The sequence below is a fragment of the Engraulis encrasicolus genome, chromosome 21 (genome assembly GCF_034702125.1).
Source record: "Engraulis encrasicolus isolate BLACKSEA-1 chromosome 21, IST_EnEncr_1.0, whole genome shotgun sequence".
NCBI classification, from domain to species: Eukaryota; Metazoa; Chordata; class Actinopteri; order Clupeiformes; family Engraulidae; genus Engraulis; species Engraulis encrasicolus.
In genome coordinates, this window is record NC_085877.1 from 24,240,003 (window position 1) to 24,263,924 (window position 23,922).

General features: G+C 45.1%; 1 protein-coding gene across 2 annotated transcripts; it reads right to left on the reverse strand.

Moving 5' to 3' along the window:
- Positions 1-18: 18 nt before the first annotated feature.
- rbm14b (RNA binding motif protein 14b) lies at positions 19-23,922 on the reverse strand. 2 transcript variants are annotated; one of them, XM_063186440.1, is made up of 5 exons: positions 23,829-23,922; positions 19,685-20,037; positions 9,406-9,482; positions 6,234-7,207; positions 19-3,947 (listed from the first exon to the last, which is right to left on the reverse strand). In XM_063186440.1, exons 2-5 carry the CDS (start codon positions 20,031-20,033, stop codon positions 3,356-3,358), a joined length of 1,992 nt encoding a protein of 663 aa, XP_063042510.1. In that variant the 5' UTR covers positions 20,034-20,037; positions 23,829-23,922; the 3' UTR covers positions 19-3,355. The 2 variants fall into 2 exon arrangements, with proteins under 2 accessions (XP_063042510.1, XP_063042509.1); XM_063186439.1 differs by having other exon boundaries at positions 9,406-9,503.

Consider the following 23,922-nt stretch of genomic DNA (forward strand, 5'->3'; position numbering starts at 1 on the left):
AAAACGTTTGTCCTCACCTTTTTTGGAAAGGTGACATTTCCGGGAAAACAAATGCATGTGTGTGTGCATCATCATCTCATGTGTCAAGAGTGTTGCATGTGCTTACAAATGTCCAGAAAAGACACCCACATGTGAGGCACAGAATGAAACAGAAAAACAGAATAACAGAGGAAACGCAAGGAAGGAGAGATGATTGACTGTAGAAATAGAGACAATATGAGTGTGCAGGCTGAAAGGGAAGGAAACAAAGACAGGGTTTTGTACAACTAACAGGTGTCTGGTTCTGTGAATGAGCAGCAATGAGGAGAGGGGGTGTGAGAAAACTGAAAGAAACTGATGTTTAAAATCTCCCAAAATCTCCAATTTAATCTCTTTCCACTGCATGACAATACAAGGTAAATGAATAATAATAATAATAAAAAAAAAAAATCAGGCAAGGATTTCCCTCATGTTTTCACATTGTTAAACTGCAGTTCAGCACCTACAATAGAAAAAAAGAAATAAATTCTATTTACAGTCCATTACTAAGGCATTATTCACGATTAAGCAACTCCAACCTCATACCGACTAGAGGGTCTGAGACAGAGAACACAGAGAGAAAGAGAGACATAGAGATTAATTTTGGCCATATACATAATTCACAAGGTGCTGCCTTGCTTGAAAGCCACAGGCTAACAGGTCCACTAAGGGGAACCGTTATATTATTGTTTTAAAAAATTCTACAGTATTTAAATCGGTTATGTTAAATGTCCCTTCCTAGTTACAAAAACACAATGACCAAAAAAAGTTCAAGAACAGAAAACATAAATCAATAAAAAGTGTTTTTTTCTTAAGTGTTACAGACACAATGTTCAGAGATGCCACATAATGACAATAACATCCTAAAAAATGCACTAATGGCAGTTAAGTGGTAGATTGCTGGCCAGCGTGGAAATAGAGACAGCTAGTTAAAGGCTATCAAATACATCATCCAATCTATTCTCCGACTGGATAGGCCTTGGCAAAAGCCTTCTGCGATTGGCTCTCCCTCAAAAATAATAGCGTCCGATAGGGTAGCTTTGGAGCGTTACATCTCCACTGTGTAAACTATACTAGGCCAGGTTTGAAGTGGCAACTGGTTACATCTACTATCTCATAGGATAAACTACATCCCTTCCGCATCTTAATTTCATTGGCGAACCGGTTCCCCATCCTCTTCCCTCTTAGGCTAAACCCTTGCCCACCCTCTTTGCCAATAGGCTAACCTTTTTTTCCCAGTGAGGTGTGATGCATGAGTCACAGTGTTGTTGAACATTTTGGTTGGTGGAGAGGATAGGCATTTTGGGGGGGCAGGTAGGATTGGAAAAGGGTAGAAGTCGTAAGGGGGTAGTAGCGCTGTATTTCATTACAAAGCATCATCAGCCTCCCAATGTTAAAGTTGTACAAAATATGCATGTTTGAGTGTGTGTGTGAATAAGTCAGTGAAGCACTTTAAGTATTTCCCTTATAGCCATATGTGTATGTGTGTGTTTATGACCGCCAAAAGCAAAACATGTCACACATACGCATGTCGTCACACATACACACACAAACACACACTCCCATACACCCATCACACACTGCATTATACACACTCCCATAACACATGGCCAAAGTGTTTTGGCACATAAACAAAAATTGAAATATATATTTTTTAAAAGAGAATATTCAAAAGGCCCCTACCCTGGTTCTGGACCTTTCATGCATGTTTTTGTTTGTTTGTCATTCCGCGAGGCTTCAGTTATGAGGAAGCTCACCAAACTCTTACACAAATTCCATTAGTTCTCCAGTTTCCAAAAAAAATGTATATGAAAAACCAAGATCAAGTATCTCCTTTGTCCATTAAATGACATTACACAACATTCATTAAGCTGTCACGAATTCCTCATGACCATTTAAAAAAAATGTAAACCAAGTACACAAACTCATGGCTGGTGATTAGAACGTGTCTGATTATATAACGGCACGAAAAAAACAAAAACTTTAGCACTTCTGCTACATGAACTCTAGCTCCAACTTTAGCCGTGCTAAAGGCATAGCATACAATAATGAGAATATACATATACTTCTGTGAGACGAAACTAGAAACAATTTCTAATTTAAAAAAGTATAAGATGTAGAGGAAGTATACGTAGAATGTCTTCCACACTTGCACACGGTACCAGAACCAAGATTAAGGGTCCATTTTTATCATTAAGGTTACAAAGCGAGCCAACCCTTTGAACACCCCAAGGCACACATCCGCGCACACTTAAAATCAATCAAACATTCACGACATTAACATACACTAGAGAGGCACCCTCGTACAGACATACAGAAATAAACAGAAATAAACACGTACAGACCCCCCACACATTCATTCTCTTTCATTCATTCCTTCATTCACGTAACACAGCCAAGTTTGCGGGTTCTAAAGATCGTGGGGATGAGTTGGCGCAAGGGAGGGGAGGAGTTTGGCTTGGGAGAGAAAGGAGAGTTTTAAAAGGAAGGGGTGGTGGGCACAGGGGGGTTTGTTGTGTGTGTGTGTGTGTCAGATAAGGTCGGAATAAATGGGGGATTTGGATAATTCCAAAGGTCAAATAAGGGTAGGGTTTGGAGAGTTGAGGGTTTGGACGAGTGGCATTAGGGTTAAAACTAGGGAAACGTAAGGTTTGGAGGGTTGGGGAAGGGGTTTAACTATCGGTAAGGGGTCAGAATAAAAGGAAAGGTTAAGAAGAGGGATTTGGGGATGGGGTACGCTATTGATGGGATTGGAGAGGAAAGGAAGGACAACCTATTTGTAAAGGGTCAACATTTTGAGGAATTGAGAGGAAAAAGATCAGTGGGGGTCAAATTAAAAAGGGAGGATTGAGGGTTTGGTAGAGGATAAGGGGTTCATGAGGGTGACCTTACGATATAGGGTCAAAATGACAGTTAAGATTGGGGTTTCGCGGAGAGGGGGTAGACTATGGGAAGGGGGTCAAAATAATTAGGTAGGGATTGGGGATACGCGATCAAGAAGTCGGATTCGAGATTTAGATGGAGGGGTTTTAAGTCGGTTTGCATGGATAGTTAACTATTGGTAGGGGGTCAAAATAAAGGCAGAATTGGAGCGTTGGAGAGATATGTGTGTGTGTGTGTGTGTGTGTGTGTGTGGGGGGGGGGGGGGGTGTTGGGGGTCAAGAAGGTTCAGGAAGTTAACCATCACTAGGGGGTCCAAGTAAAGGTGGGATTGGATATTTGAAAGGAGAGTGAGGTAAAGGTAGAAGGAAGATCTATAGGTAAACTGTGGGGGTTCGGAGAATTTGGAGATTTCTAAAACGGGGGTCGACTTAGATTCGAAGGGGTAGGAGGTAAACTATCGGTAGGGGGTCTCGGGCGTGTGCAGCGTGCGCAGCATGGCGTCCTTGCGGGCGCCTTGCGGGGCGGTGGCCTGGGGCGCGGCTGCGGGGGGAGGCGGCAGCGACGGCGGCGGCTGTGGCTCGTACAGGCGGCCGTGGCCGTGGTGGTGGGCGTGGTGGTGCGGGTGGTGGTGGTGGTGGTGGGCGGGGTGGAACTGGTGGTGGGGGGCCATGGCAGCGACGGCGGCGGCAGAGGCGACAACAGGAGGGGTGGGGGCAGAGACAACGGGGGGAGGGGAGGGCGGAGGGGGAGGAGGAGGGGGCAGCGGCACTGGCCTGAGGGCTGCGTCCAGGGTGGCCACGGCGTGGTGGGCTGCGTGGGCTGCAGCGGCTGGCGTCGGCACCGCGGGCATGGCGACGTTGGCGTGGGCGTGGTGCGCTGCGGCGGCGGCGACTTGCGCGTGGGCTGCGGCGGCCGCCGCCGGGATGGCGGTGGCCGGGATGGCGGTCAGGCCCTGCATGGCGGCCAACGCGCCCGGGGGCGGGTAGGCAGCGGCGTACTGATACTGTGGGTACTGCTGCAACTGCTGGTAGTACTCACTGTAGTACCTGGGGAGGACAAGAGGATGGAGGCGGAGAGAGAGAGAGGGAGGAAGATGGGGGAGAGAGAGAAGAAGGGAGGAGGGGGAGGAAGAGAAAGGGAGGAGGGGGAGAAAGGGAGAGAGAAACCATTCGTCCATCCATTCATGGATGCACACACACATGCATCCATGCAGACACAGAAACACATCCACACACACACACCCCAACACACATATACATGCACACAAATACACAACACACACAGAAACACACACACAGACAGACAGACAGAAGCAAGCACACACAGTTGTGCACACAGACACAATGACACAAATTACCAGACATACACAACAAATGGATACACATATATAGACACAAAACAACACAGACATGCAGACATACAGACATATACAGAGAAAAAAGGTGGTATGAACATGGGTTCTTAGACATTTGAATGAGACACTTTTTCCCCCATGTGAATATTGCCCCCATCAACAGTAGCAAACAAACGCACATAATTTATCAACAAGCCATGTAGCACCAGTTAGGACCACTAGGGGGCCAGCCTGACTCAGTATGTAATGGCCCAATGATGAAACTTGATCTGTAGACAATACTTCAGTATGGTCAGCACTGCCCTATTCAAATAGAATAAATAACCTACTCACAATTACATCGAAACAAAGGCACATGATTTTAAAGTTAATTACAGGGATCATAGGTTTTGCTCATGTCTACGGCAAGTTTACTTACTAGGAATAGTTGAGTGTTATTATGACATTCAATGTTTGTTAAACCTTCATTGACAGAGTTACAAGCTACAATGGGCAACACCAAAAAAGTGTTTGATGGCTTTACAGGGCCATATTATGCTCTCAAACACTTACACTGCCCTACAGACATAGATGTGTCAACACGGCTTGGCAAACAAACTAAACAATATGGTATGTGGAAATGACATACATGTTAACGTATTTAAAACAATAATCAAGAAGAAGTATTTAAAACAATAGTATCTTAGCATACAAGGTTTGTCGTCTGGCAGGATGAAATTCTATTCAAAAGATAGTCCTACATAGTGCACAAATATCACAAATGTTTTCTCTGAGACCATCTCCAGAGACAGCAAAGTGACCAGCAGGGGGCACTGTCTTAATGCCAATCACTGACTCACAGCTGTCAAGTGTTGACATTTACACATTTCATCATGTATGTCTTTTTAGCTATTCATGAGGCATTTCTTTTTTTACAGGACAGTGACAGGGTAACATTTCAATTTGTCTCAAACTAATGACACTATCCTCAACTGCACGGATCATCCTTTTTTCAGTCCCATCTGTTATGCATGGCAAGTATAAATTGTCTTAAGGCTTCTCGTGTAACTGAAATGAGGGATTTCAGCCGACGGAGGAACAGATGCCTCTTATGATGTCATTTATTAATATAACAGACATGCTTGTGTTTTATGTATGAGTTTAATTATGTAATGGCTTTCTGCTCTCTGTTATGGATACTGTGAGCAATGCAGGCCTTCTCAGAGACTGTGTATTGCTTGTCGTGCTGTAAATACTAGCTTATGTGGTTCATTTGCTCATGGATGTGAAATTCATTTTATAGAGTCTGGCTGGCCAGTAGGTAGGTGAAAGAAATAGAGTTTTGAAGTTAAAGCACAAGATTCCGTGCTCTACAAATTACTAATACCTACCACAAGTACATGCTGCACTACCAATTAGGACTCTAAACCTCATCTAACTTCAATTGCTTCCCCATATGACACATAAATTAAATAAATAATGCATTTGGAAGTACAGGAGAAAGGTACAACCCAATCATTTAACTCAAGGAGAGGTGTAAAATAAACTTATTTCCAAAAATGGGACAGTATGACTAAGTTAAATGTTTTACCTTTCTCCTGTAGTTTCAATCGTTCTCCGAGAATGGCAGTACACATTTTACCTCCATGCTAGCAATGAACACTGAATTCTATGAGATCAGCTGGCGGCAAGGAGGTAAAATTTGCAGTGTCATAATTGGAGAACGGCTGGAAGTACAGGAGAAAGGTAAAACTCAATCATTTAACTCAAGGGGAGGATTAATATGAGCGGATTTCCAAAAATGGCACTGTACCACTTTATTGTGTGACACGTAACTTAAGTGTGTCCGTGTCCTTTTGCTACTAATAAATGCTACTTATGCACTACCATTATAATGCTTACATATACTATTCTGTAGTAGCACCTTACCCTTAATTATGCGATATTAGACCAAACACAGGAGGTGTGTGTGATGGGCATGGGGAGCGGAGCCCCTTACCTGGCCATGGCGTCCTCCTCTTGTTGCGCGGCCTCCTCGGCGGCTCGTCCTGCGGGCGTGGGCAGCAGCGCCCGCCTCTTGGCCCGCTGGTGGTGGTACATGAAGGGCTTCATGACGGGGTCGGGCAGCAGCGGGGCGGCCGCCCTCCTGAGCGGGCTGCGGTCCCTCTCCGCCTTGCCCCCTCCGTGCTGCTCCAGCATCTGCTGCTGGCCCTGCGCCAGGTAGTGTGCCCGCGCCGCCTCCAGCAGGGCACTGGGGTCGGCCGCGCCCAACGCCGCGTAGGCCGGCGAGGTGGTGTACAGTGTGGGCGCCATGGTGTACGCCGGGTTGACTGACGCGGCGGCGGCTGACATCTCCATGCCGGGGGCGGCGAGGAACACCGGGTTGCCCATGGGACTTGCGTAGACTTGGTGCCCGTACCCGGCGGCGGCAGCAGCGGATGCCAACGCGGCCCCGCTGGTCATCTGTCCGTATGCCAGCGCTGGGCTGACGGAGCCGTACAGCTGGGCGGCTGCGCCGGCAGCGGGGTTGAGGGCGTGGTTTAAGGTGGCGGCGGCCGCGGCTTGATTGGCTACCGAGCCATAGAGGGCGTTAGGCACGCTGCCGTAGACTTGGCTCGCCAGGGCTCCGTACACAGCGGGCGCCAGGGCGCTACCTTCTGCCGCTGCGGCCGCCCGGGCGCTGGTGCCCGCTGTGAGCCCCGTCAGCGCGGCGTACGTGGGGTCCAGCGTCGACGTGTTATATACGGAGTTATGAACGCTCTGTTGGACTTGTAGCGGCAGGCCGGCTGCGGCGGCAGCAGCGGCGGCTAAGACTGCCGCCTGGCTCTGGTACTGCTCCAGGGAGGAGGCCTTGCCGGCGGGGCACTCGCCAGCATAGTGGCCCTGTTTGCCACAGCTGACGCAGGGGATCTTGCCGGTGGGTGCCTGCTTGTTGGGCTGCACCTTGGAAAGCTCCACGGACAGCGGGCGGCCCTTGAAGACAAGATTAGATTACATTAGATTACTTTCTTTTTTAATGATATTGTACAGCTCCAGGCCTTTTTATTAGAATACCATGAAAAAGTTGATTTATTTCCATAATTCCATCAATAATGTTAAACTGTCATGGATTGTAGATTCATGGCCCAGTTTTTTAACTATTCCAATCATTATTTTTTTTCTTTTTATATACGTTGGCCTTCCAGCTCAAAAAACCCATGAATTGGGGAATTCGCATTATTAGAATATTGTTATAAAATCACATTTTTCTTCATCAAAATTCGGGTCACATTAAATCAGTTGAAATTTGGTACTTTCTACATAACATGCAATGGTCAATACTTAGTTAGGACATTCTCTGTCTTCATAATGGCCATGATGCGTTTAACATTGAAGTCAATGGCAAAAACAGTGCATGGGAGTTATGGAAGCCCAGATATCCTTGATGCTTTGCTGTCAGCTGTTCTTGTTTGTTGACCTGGTGCCCCACACTTCCCTCTTCAATATACCCGAAGATTTCCATGCCACGTTTTGGTGTTAACTCACCAGTTTAATTCTAACTCAACAGAAATTAAACCCCATTCATTTTCAATGGGGTTTCATTTCTGGTTATTTAGAATTAAACTGGTGAGTTAGCGCCAAAACGTGGCATGGAAATCTACAGGGTATATTGAAGAGTGAAGTGTGGGGTACCAGGTCAACAAACAAGAACAGCTGACAGCAAAGCATAAAGGATATCTGGGCTTCCATAACTCCCATGCACTGTTTTTGCCATTGACTTCAATGTTAAACGTATCATGGCCATTATGAAGACAGAGAATGTCCTAACCAAGTATTGACCATTGCATGTTATGTAGAAAGTACCAAATTTCAACTGATTTAATGTGACCCGAATTTTGATGAAGAAAAATGTGATTTTATAACAATATTCTAATAATGCGAATTCCCCAATTCATGGGTTTTTTGAGCTGGAAGGCCAACGTATATAAAAAGAAAAAAAATTATGATTGGAATAGTTAAAAAACTGGGCCATGAATCTACAATCCACGACAGTTTAACATTATTGATGGAATTATGGAAATAAATCAACTTTTTCATGGTATTCTAATAAAAAGGCCTGGAGCTGTATATGTTTTTTCTCACTATAAAAGGGAAGAAAGATGAAAGAAACCCAGACATAATTAAACAACACACAGTCTGGGTAAGGGTGCGGTAAAAGATGGTCAAAAAAATGTCATGTTCAATTAGTCACAGCAATGTAAATAATTCACTTTTGTCCATTTCTCCACACAGGATTCTATTTTTAAGATTAGATTTCTTTCATATGTACCTTAAGGTAGATTTGATGTGCAGCCAAGTGATCTCCTAGTCTGGACTAGCCATAACCATGTACTAATTACATTTGTAGTACAAAGTCTGAACAGTCGAACTGAGAAAAACTGGTAGGGGTGTGCAAAACAAAAGTCCACACACTTACCCTAGTTTAGGAGTGAAAAAAGCCATTTGTCGTAAAATCACACAGATAATGAGCCCAAGAGGCAGCATTACATTGTAAGTATGCTGCATTCTGGCATTCAATTGCTATCCAGCATGAGTGAACATTGCTATCCATTTGGTTAGCCTGTGTGATTTGTAGGCTCAGTTTCATGTTCTCACTCTGACACTCTGTGTGGTTTTCTGCTGCTGTAGTAGCCCATCTGACTGAAGGTTGAATGTGCTCTGCATTCAGAGATGCTCTTCTGCATACCTCATTTGTAACGAGTGATTATTTTACACATCAGCTTAAATCAGCCATTTCTCCCACAAAACCGCAGCTCACTGGATATGTTCAGACTATTCTCTGTTAACCCTAGACATAATTCTGCACAGATATTGCAGTACAAGAGCAGTTTCTGAAACCAGCCCATCTGGCACCAACAACCATGCAACGTTCAAATGCACTTAGGCTACCCTTGTTCTAATGCTTGTTTTGAACTGCAGCAGTTTGTTTTGACCATTTCTTGATCATGTCTACATGCCTTAATGGATTGAGTTGCCGGCATGTGATCAGTTGATCAGTGAGTAGTGGGAGATGCCATGCAGTGCCTGGATTTATGTATGTATAGATAGGTCTGTGTGTGTGTGTGTGTGTGTGTGTGTGTGTGTGTGTGTGTGTGTGTGTGTGTGTGTGTGTGCGTGCGTGTGTGGCCTACCTTGAAAGAGGTGCCGTGCAGCGCCTCGATGGCCTTCAGCGCGTCCTCCTTGTTCTCCATGTGCACAAAGGCGTAGCCTGTGGAGGACGAGAGCCTGGCTGTCAGTGAGCGCAGGGGAGGAGGGGTATAAGACCAAGGGTTAGACCGACCCACACGGCAGAGGGGGCGGTGGGGGAAATTAATAATAATAACAAATCAAGAATATAACCACCACCCCCAGCATGCAATGAAGAACACACTCCACATCCATCTCGCTACGCTACACATCTTCATATATACGTACTCTACCTACCACGGTAGGGGGCGGTGGCAAAAAACAATAAATATCAGATGTAGTTTAAGTATCTACATCCCACCTCGCTGAGGCCAGGTGCAAGACAAAGGCGTATCTGACAATAGAAAAAAAGTAAAAGTCCGCAAACTGCAGCTCCGCTTTGAAGGTTTATTCAAGACATACAGCGTTTCGGCCGAGCTGCATCTTTGTCACACATGGCATCATGAAACGTTGTACGTTGAATAAACCATCACAGCGGAGCAGCAGTGTGCAGACTTCTACTCTTTCTACAGGGGACAATATTGAGCCACCACCCCCAGCATGCATGAACAATACACGCCTCCATATCTCCCTGACTGTCAATAACCACAAGGTTAAACCATGGAGCGCCCGACCCACACAGGGTGGGGGACAGTAATCATACATCACCACATTGTAACAACTATAATAACTAAAGTATAACCACCGCCCCCCGCATGCACAAAGAACACACCTCCACGTCTCCCTGCCAGAGGGTGAGCGCACACCCATACAGGGAGGGGGAGGTGGAGGACAGTATTCATACATTAACTATCTAATTAACGAACACATAAAATATACCACAGTCCCCTGCATGCATGAGAGATCTCAACATCTCCCTGGCTGCTAATAAGCACAGTATGCAATACCAAGGGTTAGATCAACCCACACCTTGAAGGGGGCAGGGTGGTAGACAGCAATAATAATAATTTGTTATATGCTTAAAGGGACACTGTGTGAGATATTTCGTTATTTATTTCCAAAATTCATGCTGCCCATTCACTAATGTTACCTTTTTCATGAATACTGACCACCTCCATCAAATTCTAAGTATTCATTGTGACTGGAAAAATTGCACTTTTCATACATGAAAAGGGGGATCTTCTCCATGGTCCGCCATTTTGAATTTCCAAAAATAGCTATTTTTAGCTGCAAAAATGACTGTACTTGGATCGTACTAGAAAATATGTGTTTATTACTTGGTAAACTTTCATGTAAAGATCAAATTTGGCAATAGGCAGCCCAGTTTCAATGAGCAGCATAGTTGCAGTACCTTTTTTGACCATTTCCTGCACAGTGTCCCTTTAATAAATCAAATGTAATTCCCAACCCTATCATGCATGAGGGGCATCTCCATGTCTGTGCTGCACAGTTTTAGAGAAGTTAGCCTGGCCCACATGGCAAGGGGGAAACAATGAATAAATGCATGAGAGAAGTCCACCATCGTATACATGCGAGACATCTCAATCGTCATGACGACACAGCATATTTTTAAGGTGCACGATGAGGTTCTTGTATCGATCATGTAAATGTGCATAATACATTTTTTTACCAACGGACAGTAATTTCTACTTGAGAGCATTTAATTATACATCTTTATCTGACATAACAGAGTATAGGATGTGGTAATACACTGGTTTTACACACCAACAACACCTTGAAAATACTAATACTTTAAATAGTTTTGAAAGTTAAAAATGAGCATTAGCTAGTCATGTACTTGTACATGTACTTGTACTTGTCGAATGATGACGGATGATGCCAAGGCATTTCAAACATCTTAAAACAACTAATCAGCTAGCTAACACTGATTCACATGCCCATTTAAAAAAAATCATTAGCTCAACATTCTGTGCTATTGGGCGACAAAAATCGAATTATTTGTTGTCAATCAGTAAACTGGCACATTGAAACCATCAAGTCATTACAGCTCAATTTCAAAGGCCTTTGGGGTTATACATCCCACTAAAATTAGATTACTTGCTTTGGAGGACCCTATCTAAAACATGGGCTGGTTTTTAAAAAGCGATGGGAGTGTCCTGTTGACTAAACTGACTAAAATGGAAAGCGTCTGAATTAGCTTTCTAGCTTATTCAGAGAACTGCAGTCAGTGGATCATTAGCGCCAAGAGTTTATTTATTTTATTTTTTAAAGATATATTTTGGTCTTTTACAACTTTATTGATGACAGGACAGTTTCAGAGGTGGACAGGAAGCGAATGGGGAGAGAGATGGGGAGAAGTCGGCAGGTGACCCGGGCCGGGAATCGAACCCGGGTCAGCCGCATGGCAGGCGAGTGCCCTACCGGATGGCCACAGAAGGGCCCAAAGGCGCCAATTCTTAAACAAAACCAGTAGAATGGGGAGAACAGGAGTATCTTGATTAAGACTCGATAACTAAGCCTGCCATCCCTCTCAGGCAAAAGCAGCTCTGAAATTAGGCTTGTTGGAAATGGTATGGTTGGCCAGTGGTGTCGCTGCAAATTGCAGGGGCCTACTGAAAGAACCTTATTTTGGGCACCAAACTCCATACCATGGGCCTCTGCCGACCCCTTTGAAATTTTGGGGCCCCTGACTCTTCTTGACCCCTTGGCAGCTGATCAGTGTGTTGGTCAGTGGCTGATTCATAGCAATGCATTCTGGGCAAGATTTAAAAAAAAAAAATTGGAACAGATGTCACAATAAAGCATTTCCACAAGGATTTCCTTGAAGATGCATAGTGGAGGACCAGGGCTCAAGGGGCACTCAGATTTTTTTTATTAGTTTTTTTTAACAAAAGTGTCCTGGTGACTTTATATAGGCTTTAATAGAAAACAGGAACAAACCAAGTCCTACGCCCAAACACAGACTTGCGGAGCGGAAATGTATCTGTAGGCGAATAAAAGTCTTTGTGCTGAGGCGTTAGGCTTTAGTAGAATTAAGGAATAAATCAATTATATTTAGTCATATTATGCTGGAATATTCTGAGGGAGTTGAGGAGGATTAAAAGTAAGCTACGGTGGACCACCGCGACAAAATCTACATAGCGGAAACCATTCTTTACAAACTTGAATGCGCTCATGTTGTCCGTCAAAAAAATGTCAGCGTAATTTAAAACCCAGAATGCATTGCATTCAGCCAGCAAATTGCCAGCCAGGAGGGAAAAAAACCGCCAACCCTGCTTATGTCAAGATGGCTCTGTGACCTACATGAGTGACCTCAAGGGGAAAGGGACAGGTGACTCGTTCCCCAGGCAACTGACAAATGTCGACATAGCTGAAAGCATTCTACACCCCTCTCGTGTAGCCCATTGACATTCCATCTAGTACAAAAATGTCATCATTTAAAAGTGCAGAGTCTGCCAATGGCCTGGCGTTTAAAAAAATAAAAAATCCCTATTTATGTCAGGATGGCTGTGAGTCACACAGCCTGTGACCTACACGACTGGCTTCAAGGATAAAGTGCCAGGTGTCTCCCCAGACAAATGTCTGCGTAGCGGAAAGCATTCTACACCCAAAATGTATTGCCTGTTGACATTCCAGCTAGACTTGCTAGTCATCTAGACAAAAATGACCCTACCATGGTGCAAATGGTAGGGCACTCATTCGCTATGCGGCCGACCCGGGTTCGATTTCCAGCCTGGGTCCTTTGCCGACCCTTCCCTGCCGTTTCTCTCTTCCCATTCACTTCCTGTCATTACCTTTACTGTCATGTCAAATAAAGGCAAAAAAGCCCCCAACAATTTGAAAAAGGACACCATTTAAAAGCCTAAAGTCAGCCAATGGCCAGTCGAGCAGTTAAATAAGAGAAAAACCAGCCATGTTAAGGTCAGGATGGCTCTTCTGCGACCTCCATGAGTGATTTCAAGGTGGAAGTGCCAGGTGTCTCCCTCCTCAGACAACAGACAAACGTCTACATAGCGGAAAGCATTCGAGACCCAAAATGAACTGTCCAGTCACATTCCATCACAAAAATGACACCATTTAAAAGCCTCAAGTCAGTCAATGGCCAGCCAGGCAGTTACAAAAAAAGAAGAAACAGCCCTGTTAATGTCGAGATTCTGCGACCTCCATGAGTGACTTCAAGGGGAAAGTGCCAGGTGTCTCCCTCCCCAGACAGCTGTTCCGTGTCTGTGGAGTGGCCGTCTGTCTGTCATCTCCCTGACCTGACTTCCACCGAGGACGAGAAACCCGAAGCCACTCCTGGACTACTTGCTTAAAGTAGCCGCCTAGCCTTGACACCCACCAAGGGTGCCGCTGAAACTTACAACCACACCATCTAAAACAACATGTCGCGATTCGTTATCTCCTGAAAGAACAAGTTTTGTTTGGTGGGGTTGGGTTGGTTTGGGTTGATGATATCGTCACAAATATGGGCCATGAAATGTGGTTCACCACTGCACAGAATATTTAGGACATTAGAGGCGTTCTCTGGTCTACATACACTTCCCCACTCTGCCACTCTGACCGACTTTGAAGAAACCACTCTTAATTTATATATCACTAACACACATCTTGTAATTTGCTGTATGGGACCAGAAAGTTGCACAACCATGGCTGTCCCTGGGGTAAGGAAAAAAGCAAAGCTGCTCTTTAACACAAAGCTATCTCCAAAAGGTTACAGCCCCCATGATTGAGCTTTTGGTAAACACCACAAGATACTTTCGTATTGTGTTGCAAAGTGAGACTGTTTACACAAGCCCTTGTGCTAATCTTAACAGCAATCAGTTACTAGGCAGCTAAAGGCCTCACTGGGGAACATGATAACGTTGTTTAAAGTTCTTTAACCCTTTTGGGGAGTCCATTTCCCCCCAGTAGCCTAATAAACTAGACCAACCCTGCCAGCAGAATTTGTTTTTTGCCCGGTTTTGGTGGGTTGGTGTAGCCTCGCACCTTAGTGGATAATTGTAGCTGGGCCTGAATCTGGCCTGTTACTATCTATTACGATGCTGTTGTCTACTTTTGAATCTGTGCATCACTGTCATAAGGGATGAGCTTAGCACAATGACAACGCAGTCGGCAATGATGCAAACCCAGGCCATACACTTGATGCTATAGTCCGGCTTGCCATGCCGTTCCCCCCAGAACTTCTGGAATTCTCCACAGTCCTCTTCACTTTCGAACTTTGTGTTACCTCACATCGCAAACTCTTTACTTTGGTTGATGTCCAAATCACATAATGTGTGATCGTAAGTGATACGTTACCATCAGGACCAATTGTACACTCCTACTGAAGACTGTTACAGGCTCCTAAGATAACCCAATACACCATTCACAGTATCAGTGGCTCAAGTGATAATTTACAGTGCTGCACAGCACTTCTCCCCAGACGTCATCATTGCAGTGAGAATATGCGGTGCTGATAATATTCTGCCAACGTTGTCATTGCTTTCCCATTTCACCATGTTCTCAAAGCATTTTCTCTTCTCATGAATCCTAGTTATCCTCCAGAAACAAAATACCACTGCTCATACAGACAAATCGCTTTAATCACCTTTTTTTTTGACTGACACTTTGGTCAGTCATCTTACTCATATCATACATAGATGACACAGTGCACGTAGTGTAGTTCCTCAAAGGGCATTTTGCCATTAAAAACCTTGATGCTTATTATCAGGGCTCTAAATTAACACCAGCCAACCAGCCAAATGCTGGTGAAATTTCAGTTTGGCTGGTAGAAAAGACCAACTTACTAGCCCCTCTGACCCAATAGTGAGTGTGTGTTTGGCAAGTAATATTAACATCCACTAGCCATTTTGACTGGTGATGAAAAAATAATTTAAAAGCCCTGCTCATTATACCCATTATGTAGGCTGGGAAGAAAGTACTTTTCTTGCACCTACAGAGAAAGAAAAGCCAAGTTATGCTGAAGGCCAAGACCAACAGCCACCACCAGCACTGCTTGGCTGGCCGTGTTGAGAAATGTGCCTGGGGGGAGGAAGATCCCTTCTAGAGTGACCGACTACAGAGAAAGCTATACTGGGTGGCGAGGTGAGGACTTGGTGGTGTCTGGCCTTGCTTCAGCTGTCCACTGGCCCGGCTTTTTATAGAGACCTCCCTCACTCAACTCATAAGAGACAGGCTGACTACCACACAGCGGACCCATCCCGAACCACACACACACACACACAACATCCCAACACACACAGACATACACTGTCGACACACTCCTACTGTACGTCACACACACACACAATCTTAACAAACCTACTGTCCAACACACAGACCCATCCTCCAGACACTAACACTCCTATAGTCTGCCAAACACACACAGACAGACACAGACAGACACAGACAGACACACAGACACACACACACCTCCCCTGACCAACACAGCCCCCTGACGTCCCCCGAGTTCCAAGCAAGAATGCCATCCTCTGCCCCGAGGCCTTGACTGGCATTGGAGGCTCACTAATTCCCAAATCCGATCCCCCGGCCTGAACCTTTCCTCTCCACCCCCGCCAGCCCTCTGACTGCACTCCCCATCCATCCATCCATCCCAGGCCAATCCCACCCTCAGGGGACTCATTTGCAGAGCATGATGGAAGTTTCACTTTAGGCACAGTGAGTAAGCAGTGGGACAGAAAGAGAGGATGATGGTATTGAGCATATGTCTGTCTCTGTCTCTCCCTGTCACACAGACACACAGATAAAGATACAGAGTGAGCGAGTGTGTCTGTGAGGAGACAGAGAGACAGAGAGAGAGAGAGAGAGAGAGAGAGAGAGAGAGAGAGAGAAAGAGAGAGAGAAAGGAGTCCATGTGTGTGTGTGTTGACAGACAGACAGACAGACAGACAGGCAGAGAGAATGTGAGTGTGTGTGAGAGAATGTGAGAGTGTGTGTGTACGTCAAAGATGAGATTGAGTGGGTGTGAGTGTGTACAGAGAGAGATAGAGAAACAGATAGTCACAGATGTGCGTGTGCGTGCGTGTGCGCGCGCGCGTGTGTGCATGCGTGCGAAAGTGTGTGTGTGTGTGTGTGTGTGCGTGCGTGCGTGCCAGTAAGGGAGGGGTGTTGAGCGTGTCCTGATGGATGGGGCACACAGAGTGTGTGTGGTGGGGGGCTCCACGTTTTAAGAAGCTCTACCCCCACCCCAATACCCCCCCCTCTACTCCTCTGAGGGTAAGGGGAGGCTAAAGCCAAGGATTGGGAGGGGAGAGATAGCGAGATGAAGGGGGGGGGATCTCCTCTCCTGTTTATTTTTGGCAGCATTCTCCTGACACTTAACAAGGGGTAGAGCATTACACCACCTCTTGCACTGCGGGCAAGTGTAAGCAAGGATTTTGCTTACAAGCACCGTGTGTGTGTGTGTGTGTGTGTGTGTGTGTGTGTGTGTGTGTGTGTGTGTGTGTGTGTGTGTGTGCCTGTGTGATTTGAGAGGGGAATTGGGGATAGGTCATAAATTCCGACCAAAAAAACCAAATGCTATGTTGAACCTTGAATTAGGACCTGAATCGACTCAAAAACATTGCGATAACTCGTTCCCATGAGAGTAAGGAAGAGAGACAGGGAGGGAAAAAAGTGTACAACACACACACACAAGTTAATAAAATGAAAGTGTGTGTTCCAGAATGTTCTCAAGGTCGACATGCTGTGGCGTAGGCCTAACATGTGTCCTCTATCATACAAGGAAGGCCCTTCAATGATTTACTTGGCCCTGTTATCGCCGAGGGCAACGGCAGGATGTTTCGCCCGTCTGCCCTACTGACAACCAGTCAGTCATCTCAGCTGTCTTAATCTTCCTCTTGTTGTTTTGGAGAAGCGTCCACATTTTCACCAATGAGAAACACCAGGAGAGATCAAATAAAGCACAAATAGATAGGGTGGAGATAGCAGTCTTTCCTCCCAGTGTTTCATGGTTGTGGTTGGCTACTGTAATGTCACGATCCTTCTTGTTGTGAAGAAAGGTCCACATCTTTTTATTATTGATTAACACCAAGAACGAAGTGCAAAGTTTTGGATGTATGTAGAGGCAAGAAGTACATGTGTAAATGTATGTGGATTTTTATGCTAATGCTGTAAAATGCATGTATGCACTTGTGCGTGAAATGTGAGTCACGCTGAACATGATCAACTGATTTGTGTGATGTGAAAGCGAATATCCCAATGGGTAAAGATAGTGTGAAGATGGAAGTGTTATGGTCCCGGCTGCCTACTTTTAATGACCCATTCCTTCCATCTTAACCTACTTCTTTTTTTAAAGTCTGGAGCATGAAACTATAAAACACTAATTTTCGTCAGTCATTTGTTCCATTGGTCGAAAAAAACAAAAAAGAGTGTTGGTGTGCAACATAAGTCTGTTGAGACCATGTTAGTTTTGGAGAAAGGTTCAGGTGAGACATAGCTGGAGAGACTGACAATTTTCCAATGGCGTATGGTTTTGCTGATATTTCTGTCAACTTTAATTTGAAAACTACTGATGAAGAGCCATTTCAGTAATCATAATCAACTTCTTTTAAGTGTTGGAGGAAGGTCCAAACAACCCCAATGAGAAATACTAAGAGAGATAAACTGTTTCTCTCCATGCTTTTATAGTTCTGGCTGACCACTTCAACAATGCATTCCTTCCGTCTTGATCTTATTACGTCATATTTTTTTTTTTTTAAGAGAGAGAAGGCTCCTACTGTACGTCTTTGTTGAGGAAAACCAGGACAGATAAACTCAGTGTCTTTCCCCTCAATGGTTTATGGCTGTGGCGGGCATTTTCACAACACATTCCTCTATACGTAACTGAGTTTAAAATTAGAATAGGGGGTCTAACATTGGGTAATGGAATGGCAATAAATTAATGCATGCCAATGCAAATGAAAAGCTAACTTGAAGCCAAAAAAAGACTTGAAATACATGACACATTCCATAACCCTACAGCCAGCCAAATACTAACTTGAAGAAAAAGAAATAAATAACTGTAAATCTGGCATGAAATACTTCTCAACCATAACCCTGCATCGACCCACAAAACCACCACCTTAATTTAAACAACCTTACAAATTCCTGTGGGAAACACTGCAAAGTATGTACAGTGGCAAACCACACCATAACCCATCCCAACCCAGCGCAGCCTAATTTGACGCAACCTAACCCAACCTGACCCCTCTGTTTCCACAAGTCCTCAGCTTTCACTTACTCTTCCACTCCGGCAACAAAGCTACCTTGAACAAATATGTAAGAATGTAAGGTTTTCCTAACCTACTTTTCCCCTTTACATGCGTATCCTAAACCCACTTCAGAGTTATCAGAAGCATGCTTAATGCCAACGGTTAACAGGGGACGAGGGATTTGCGTTTTCTGGGTCCCTTTAATGATATGATGTTTCTTTTCCATTCAGATCAGATAAGACTGCAAGACTGTAATTCATCTGGGTCACGGTCGTCATAAATGCAACAAGTATGGAATTTTAGAGGCACTCCAGTTGCCAACAATGTAGCTCCTTTGACTACCATGCTCTGACGGAATTAGACTCTTCTGTGAAGGGTTGTCATTCATCTGTTTCACAGTTACTGTACAAAAGTCCCATAGCCCTTACAAAACAAACAAATCACCATATTGTGAACACCTGGATACCTGTTCTGTTTGGGGAGATAGGCCATTTGATTAATGTGACATGGACAAATGAGAATTCCCACAGACCAAAGCAAACAAGCTAACATTCTTCTCCAACAGGTCTGATCTAACCTGAGTTCTAACCTTTCACCTCTGAGTAAAACAAAAATGTCCTACAAGGGTCTGGTTTAACAACCTGATATTGCCTAGCCCTACTGTGACAACCCAGCTAATACATGGCATCTTTACATCCTGCTGTTTGTTTCCTCTAAAACGTACTAATGAACAAAAAAAAGTTTCCTGCTCAATAGTGTGATTCGTCATTACCTTACATTTTGTGTTTGCATTCCAGTACCTTGATATAGCTTCTGCAAGTCATTTAAATCATTTTTAAATCTTTCTGCACATTTTTCTACCCAGCAGATTTTTGTGCCAAGTTCTAATAAAAGGCATAAATGAATGAACTAAATTACCAGCTTCCAAATGGTCATCACGTTTTACCTCCTCACCCTCCAGAACTTTCCTGAAGGACTGAAAATACATTCTTTAAATAATTAAACCTAACCAATTACCTCTGAAGGTTGCACTGTAAAAACCATCACCTGAATGAATGAGATTCTTTGGAGTTTAATTCTGAAATGCACCAGAAAACTAACAAGTCTGGTAGCGTCTACCATCGGTCCTCACCTTTCACTTTGTCGCATTCTAGAACTTTCCCGAAGGTCTGAAAGAGCTCCTGCAGGTCCTCGGTGGTGCACATGCCGCTAAGGTTCCCCACGAACACCTTGGTGGAGTGCAGCGGCCGACCCCGCGACTCCTCCACCACCAGGTTCCGGCCGCGGAACTCACGGCCATTGAGCTCGCGGATGGCGCGCTCTGCAGCGCCCTGGCCCGCCAGGTGCACAAAGGCGAACTGGCGCAGCACGCTGCAGCTCACCACCTGGCCGTACGACTCGAAGATAGCCGACAGCTCCTCCTGGCTGGTGTCCAGGGGCAGGTTGCCCACAAAGAGCTTCACCGTGTGACTCTTCTCCATCACTCTGAAGGGGGAGGAGAAGGGGAGCACAAGGGGAGAGAGAGAGAGAGATTGAGTTAAAATGATGGAGCAAGGAAGAAAAGGTGAGTGAATGAGTTGAGATGAATGAGAGAGTGAGTGAGTGTCCAACAGCAGGTTGCCCACAAACATCTCCACCATGTGACTGTTCTCAAACGCCGCTCTGAGGAGGAGGGGAAAAGAGAGAGAGAGAGAGAGAGAGAAAGAGTGACTGAGTGCCCAGAGGAGGAGAGGAAAGGGTGAACAGAGGGAAAGGGAGAGAAACAGAGAGACTGATTGGCTGGCTGATTGACTGACTAATAGTTAAGGGGGAAGATTGCCCACAAAGAGCTTCACCTTGTGACTCTTCTAAATTGCTCTGAGGAGGAGGGGAAAGAGAGAGGGAATGATGTGGGAACAATGGGGAAGAGGGATTCAGTGAGAAAGGATGAGAGGAACAGGGAGAAAGCGGTTGCAGAGTAAATGAAGAGGGACGGGAGAGAGTGCGAGTCAGTTTCCAGTGGCAGGTTGCCCACAACGACTCACCGTGTGTTCACTCTTCTCCATCCCTCCGAGAAGGAGGAGAGGAAGGGGTGAACAGAGAGAAAGAGAAAGATAACTGACTGACTCACTAAAATTGGTAAAGAGGGCAGGTTGCCCAACAAACAGCTTCACCTTGTGACAAGGGAAAAAAAAAAAAAAAGATGGTGGGCACTTCACTCCTCTCAAGCACCTCTCAGTTAAAAAGAATAGTCAAATGGATAAGTGGGTGAGAGTGAGTGAGAGGGTCCAGCAGCCTTTTGGGGACAAAGGGGTTTCCCAGTGTCATTTTTCTTAAAAAATAATACTTAAAAAAAGTTTTTAAAAAAAACAAGAGTTAGAAAGGGGGCAGGGTATATCCCACAGGCATCTTTCATCTGGGTTACCGTCTAAAGCGGTTTGTGGGCTGTTCTACGTCGAGAGAGGAACGAGGTGAAAAAAATTATTGCAGAAAGTGAGTGAGAAGACCTGGTTGCCAGCAAAGAGCTACACTTTATTAGAAAGAGCTACACTCATCTGACCCTTGTCCATAACTCCAGGAAGAGGCAGGGGAGGAAGGAGAAACAAGAGGGAGTGAGCGAAAATACGTCAACAGGCACAAGGAGCTTAACGCCAGCTGTTTTCAGGCCAGCAAGAACAGTGTTGGTGTCTGTTTCCTGCACCAGTTACGTTTGGAACTAAAATGCTCACCTTCGAACCACCACATATCTACCAAATTGTGTAATTTACTACATGTGACCAGATAAACCAGCAGACATCTTCTTTGCCGTAAACAAGTATTTTTCAGTTTTTATATTGCAAACCAACTTTTTGGGTCTCGAATGCACATATTTTCAGTGTGACTACTACAACACTCGGTTAGCGATTAGGTACGGGAACGGGCCACTGGCACTGTTCTCTGTAGGCCTGAATTCAGTACGTGTGACTCATCGCAATCACTCTGAGGATGGGGAGCGGAATGGGGGAAATAAAGAGAGAGTGGGGGAGAGAGAGAGTCACAGCTAGCCAAACAGGACCCTGACTGTGTGACTCTTCTCCGCCAAGATGGAGAGGAGGTTGAGGGGATAGGAGGGAGGAGACAGGGAAGATACAGGGAGGGGGCCAGAAGACATGTGGAGGGAGGAAAAGGGTGTTGGAGCGAAAAAGTGTGAGTGAGTGAGTGAGTGAGTGAGTGAGTGAGAGTGGTTGAGCTGGAGAAGAGGTAAGGTAGCGAATGAAGATCTTCATATGTCTGCAACAAGACCTTGCTCTGCTCTCAGATGCTGGAGAGGAGAGAATGGTGGAAAACGGTGGAGGAGCAAGGAGTGAGAGGGATTGCTACTGATTAATAATTGGGTGACTCAGTGAGACAGGGATGAAGATGAGACAGAGGGACGGAGACAAAGGGATGAAAGAGCAAAAAAAAAAAAAAAACAGAGAGAGAGAGAGAGAGAGAGAGAGAGAGAGAGAGAGAGAGAGAGAGAGAGAGAGAGAGAGAGAGAGAGAGAGAGAGAGAGAGAGAGCGAGAGCGAGAGAATGAGTGAGTTAGCCAGGAGGACTACACAGAGAGAGGCTACATGGCAAGACTACATAAGTAGGATACACTGGGAATAGCCCAAAAATCTGAGCAGTGCAAGAGAAAAGTGTTGTGCTGGATGAATGCCAAAGAAGGAGGGCAGAAAAGGGGTAGAAGAACTGATCTGTACACGAGGAATGAGGAAGGTCATCTGAGGAAGATTGAAAGAGGAGCAGTGTAGAAGACGAGATGGCAAGGGGTGTGTGTGTGTGGGGGGGGGTCCTCAAGCAAACATAGCAGGGAGCATCAGACATGCAGAAGGAATTTTGCAACACAAGTGGTGGTGGTGGTGTGGGGGAAGGGTGTACAGCCTCAGGGAGATATTTTGTCCAAAAGCAAACAAGTGAACAAGTGGGGCAAATGAGTTTTGTGGTCAGACTGAGAAGGCAACAAATAGATAATGGGATTTTTTGAAAGAAATCAATAAATAGCTAAGTGTATCAATGGCATAAAATACCAGCCTCCAGTGCAGAGAAGGGAAAAAGCAACAAAAGCAACATTTAACACTGACAAAACTAGCAGGCTAATTCAGAGTGGAAAGATTCTGAATGGAAATTAATTTTGAAACCAAGGAATATTCCATCATGTCACTGAGCCATATTGCTGCTTTGTTGAAAATGGCCAATAGGCTACTGTACAAGTGTTGTTGTCTTGCCTAGGAATGCCCTTATTGGAAGAAGTGACAAAATGAAACCATATTGGTCGTTTTCCCCAAGGTCCACTGGAATAGCTTCCACATACCTTCCAATGTAAACAGTGCCAAACTGCACGGAAATCCCCATTGTCTCTTTGGTGCGGGTTAATTATCAATTCACACAGGAGGGCTGAATGAAGACGAACGATGCACTACACATACTTAATTTACGGTGCACAGTAAGCAACACACACCAAACCTCGACCAGAGTTCAATGACTCGAGGCCAAGAGATCCAAAGATAGCGATAGTTCTGCCACAGTTAAACAATACAATGGCATGATAAGCACGGACCCATCCTCTCTCCAGCATATCTGATGACGCAGCAGCCACAGACGGAAAGCAAACACGTTGCCTCTTTCAGTCCGTGGCTGGGCAATGGACACAATGAATTGGCACAGTATTTGGCGGATAACGTGAATGACATGAAAGCACGGCCGCTTGCGCTGGGAGAGCGTGTTGAAAACCAGCTGTTTCTACCTAAAAGAAGCGAGTGTGTGCAAAAAATGGGGTGTCTCGGTAGCCCTATTGATATCCTGCTCTCGCCAACAACTCGATAGGAGAGACATGACCAGCATAGCTTAACTGGGGTATGTGGTAAAGCAACAAGAGAGTTGGGGAGTGTTTTTTCCTTAGCATGTGTTAAAATTGTCACATCTTCCAGCGTAGCGCACGGAACAATAGCTAGCTACAGAGTATCCACCATAAAGCCAGAAACGCGTTGTATCCGCGACGTTCTGCCATTCATTTCAAACAGATTTTTTCTCGGGTTAAACAACTGGATGACTCATCTAGTAAAAAACAAGATTTGGGGTATCATGACTTCCCGATTCCCTTGCGTTTCGCTAAAGGCTGTAGCGACGCATTAAACCCTTACTTTAGCTTAAACGTGCGCCACACACATAACCCGTAAGGTTCTTTGCGACTGTTTTACATTTTGTTAAGACATTACAAGCTAAAGCATGGATACAGACACAAATGGGGAGGAACACAAAAACCTTCCATCTTACCTACGCGGTGCGGGCTCTCAAAATGGTCGGCTCACTTCCGTTCTTTCGAAAGACAAGCATTCCTTACCAATGAGAAATGACTGAGTCGCGACAC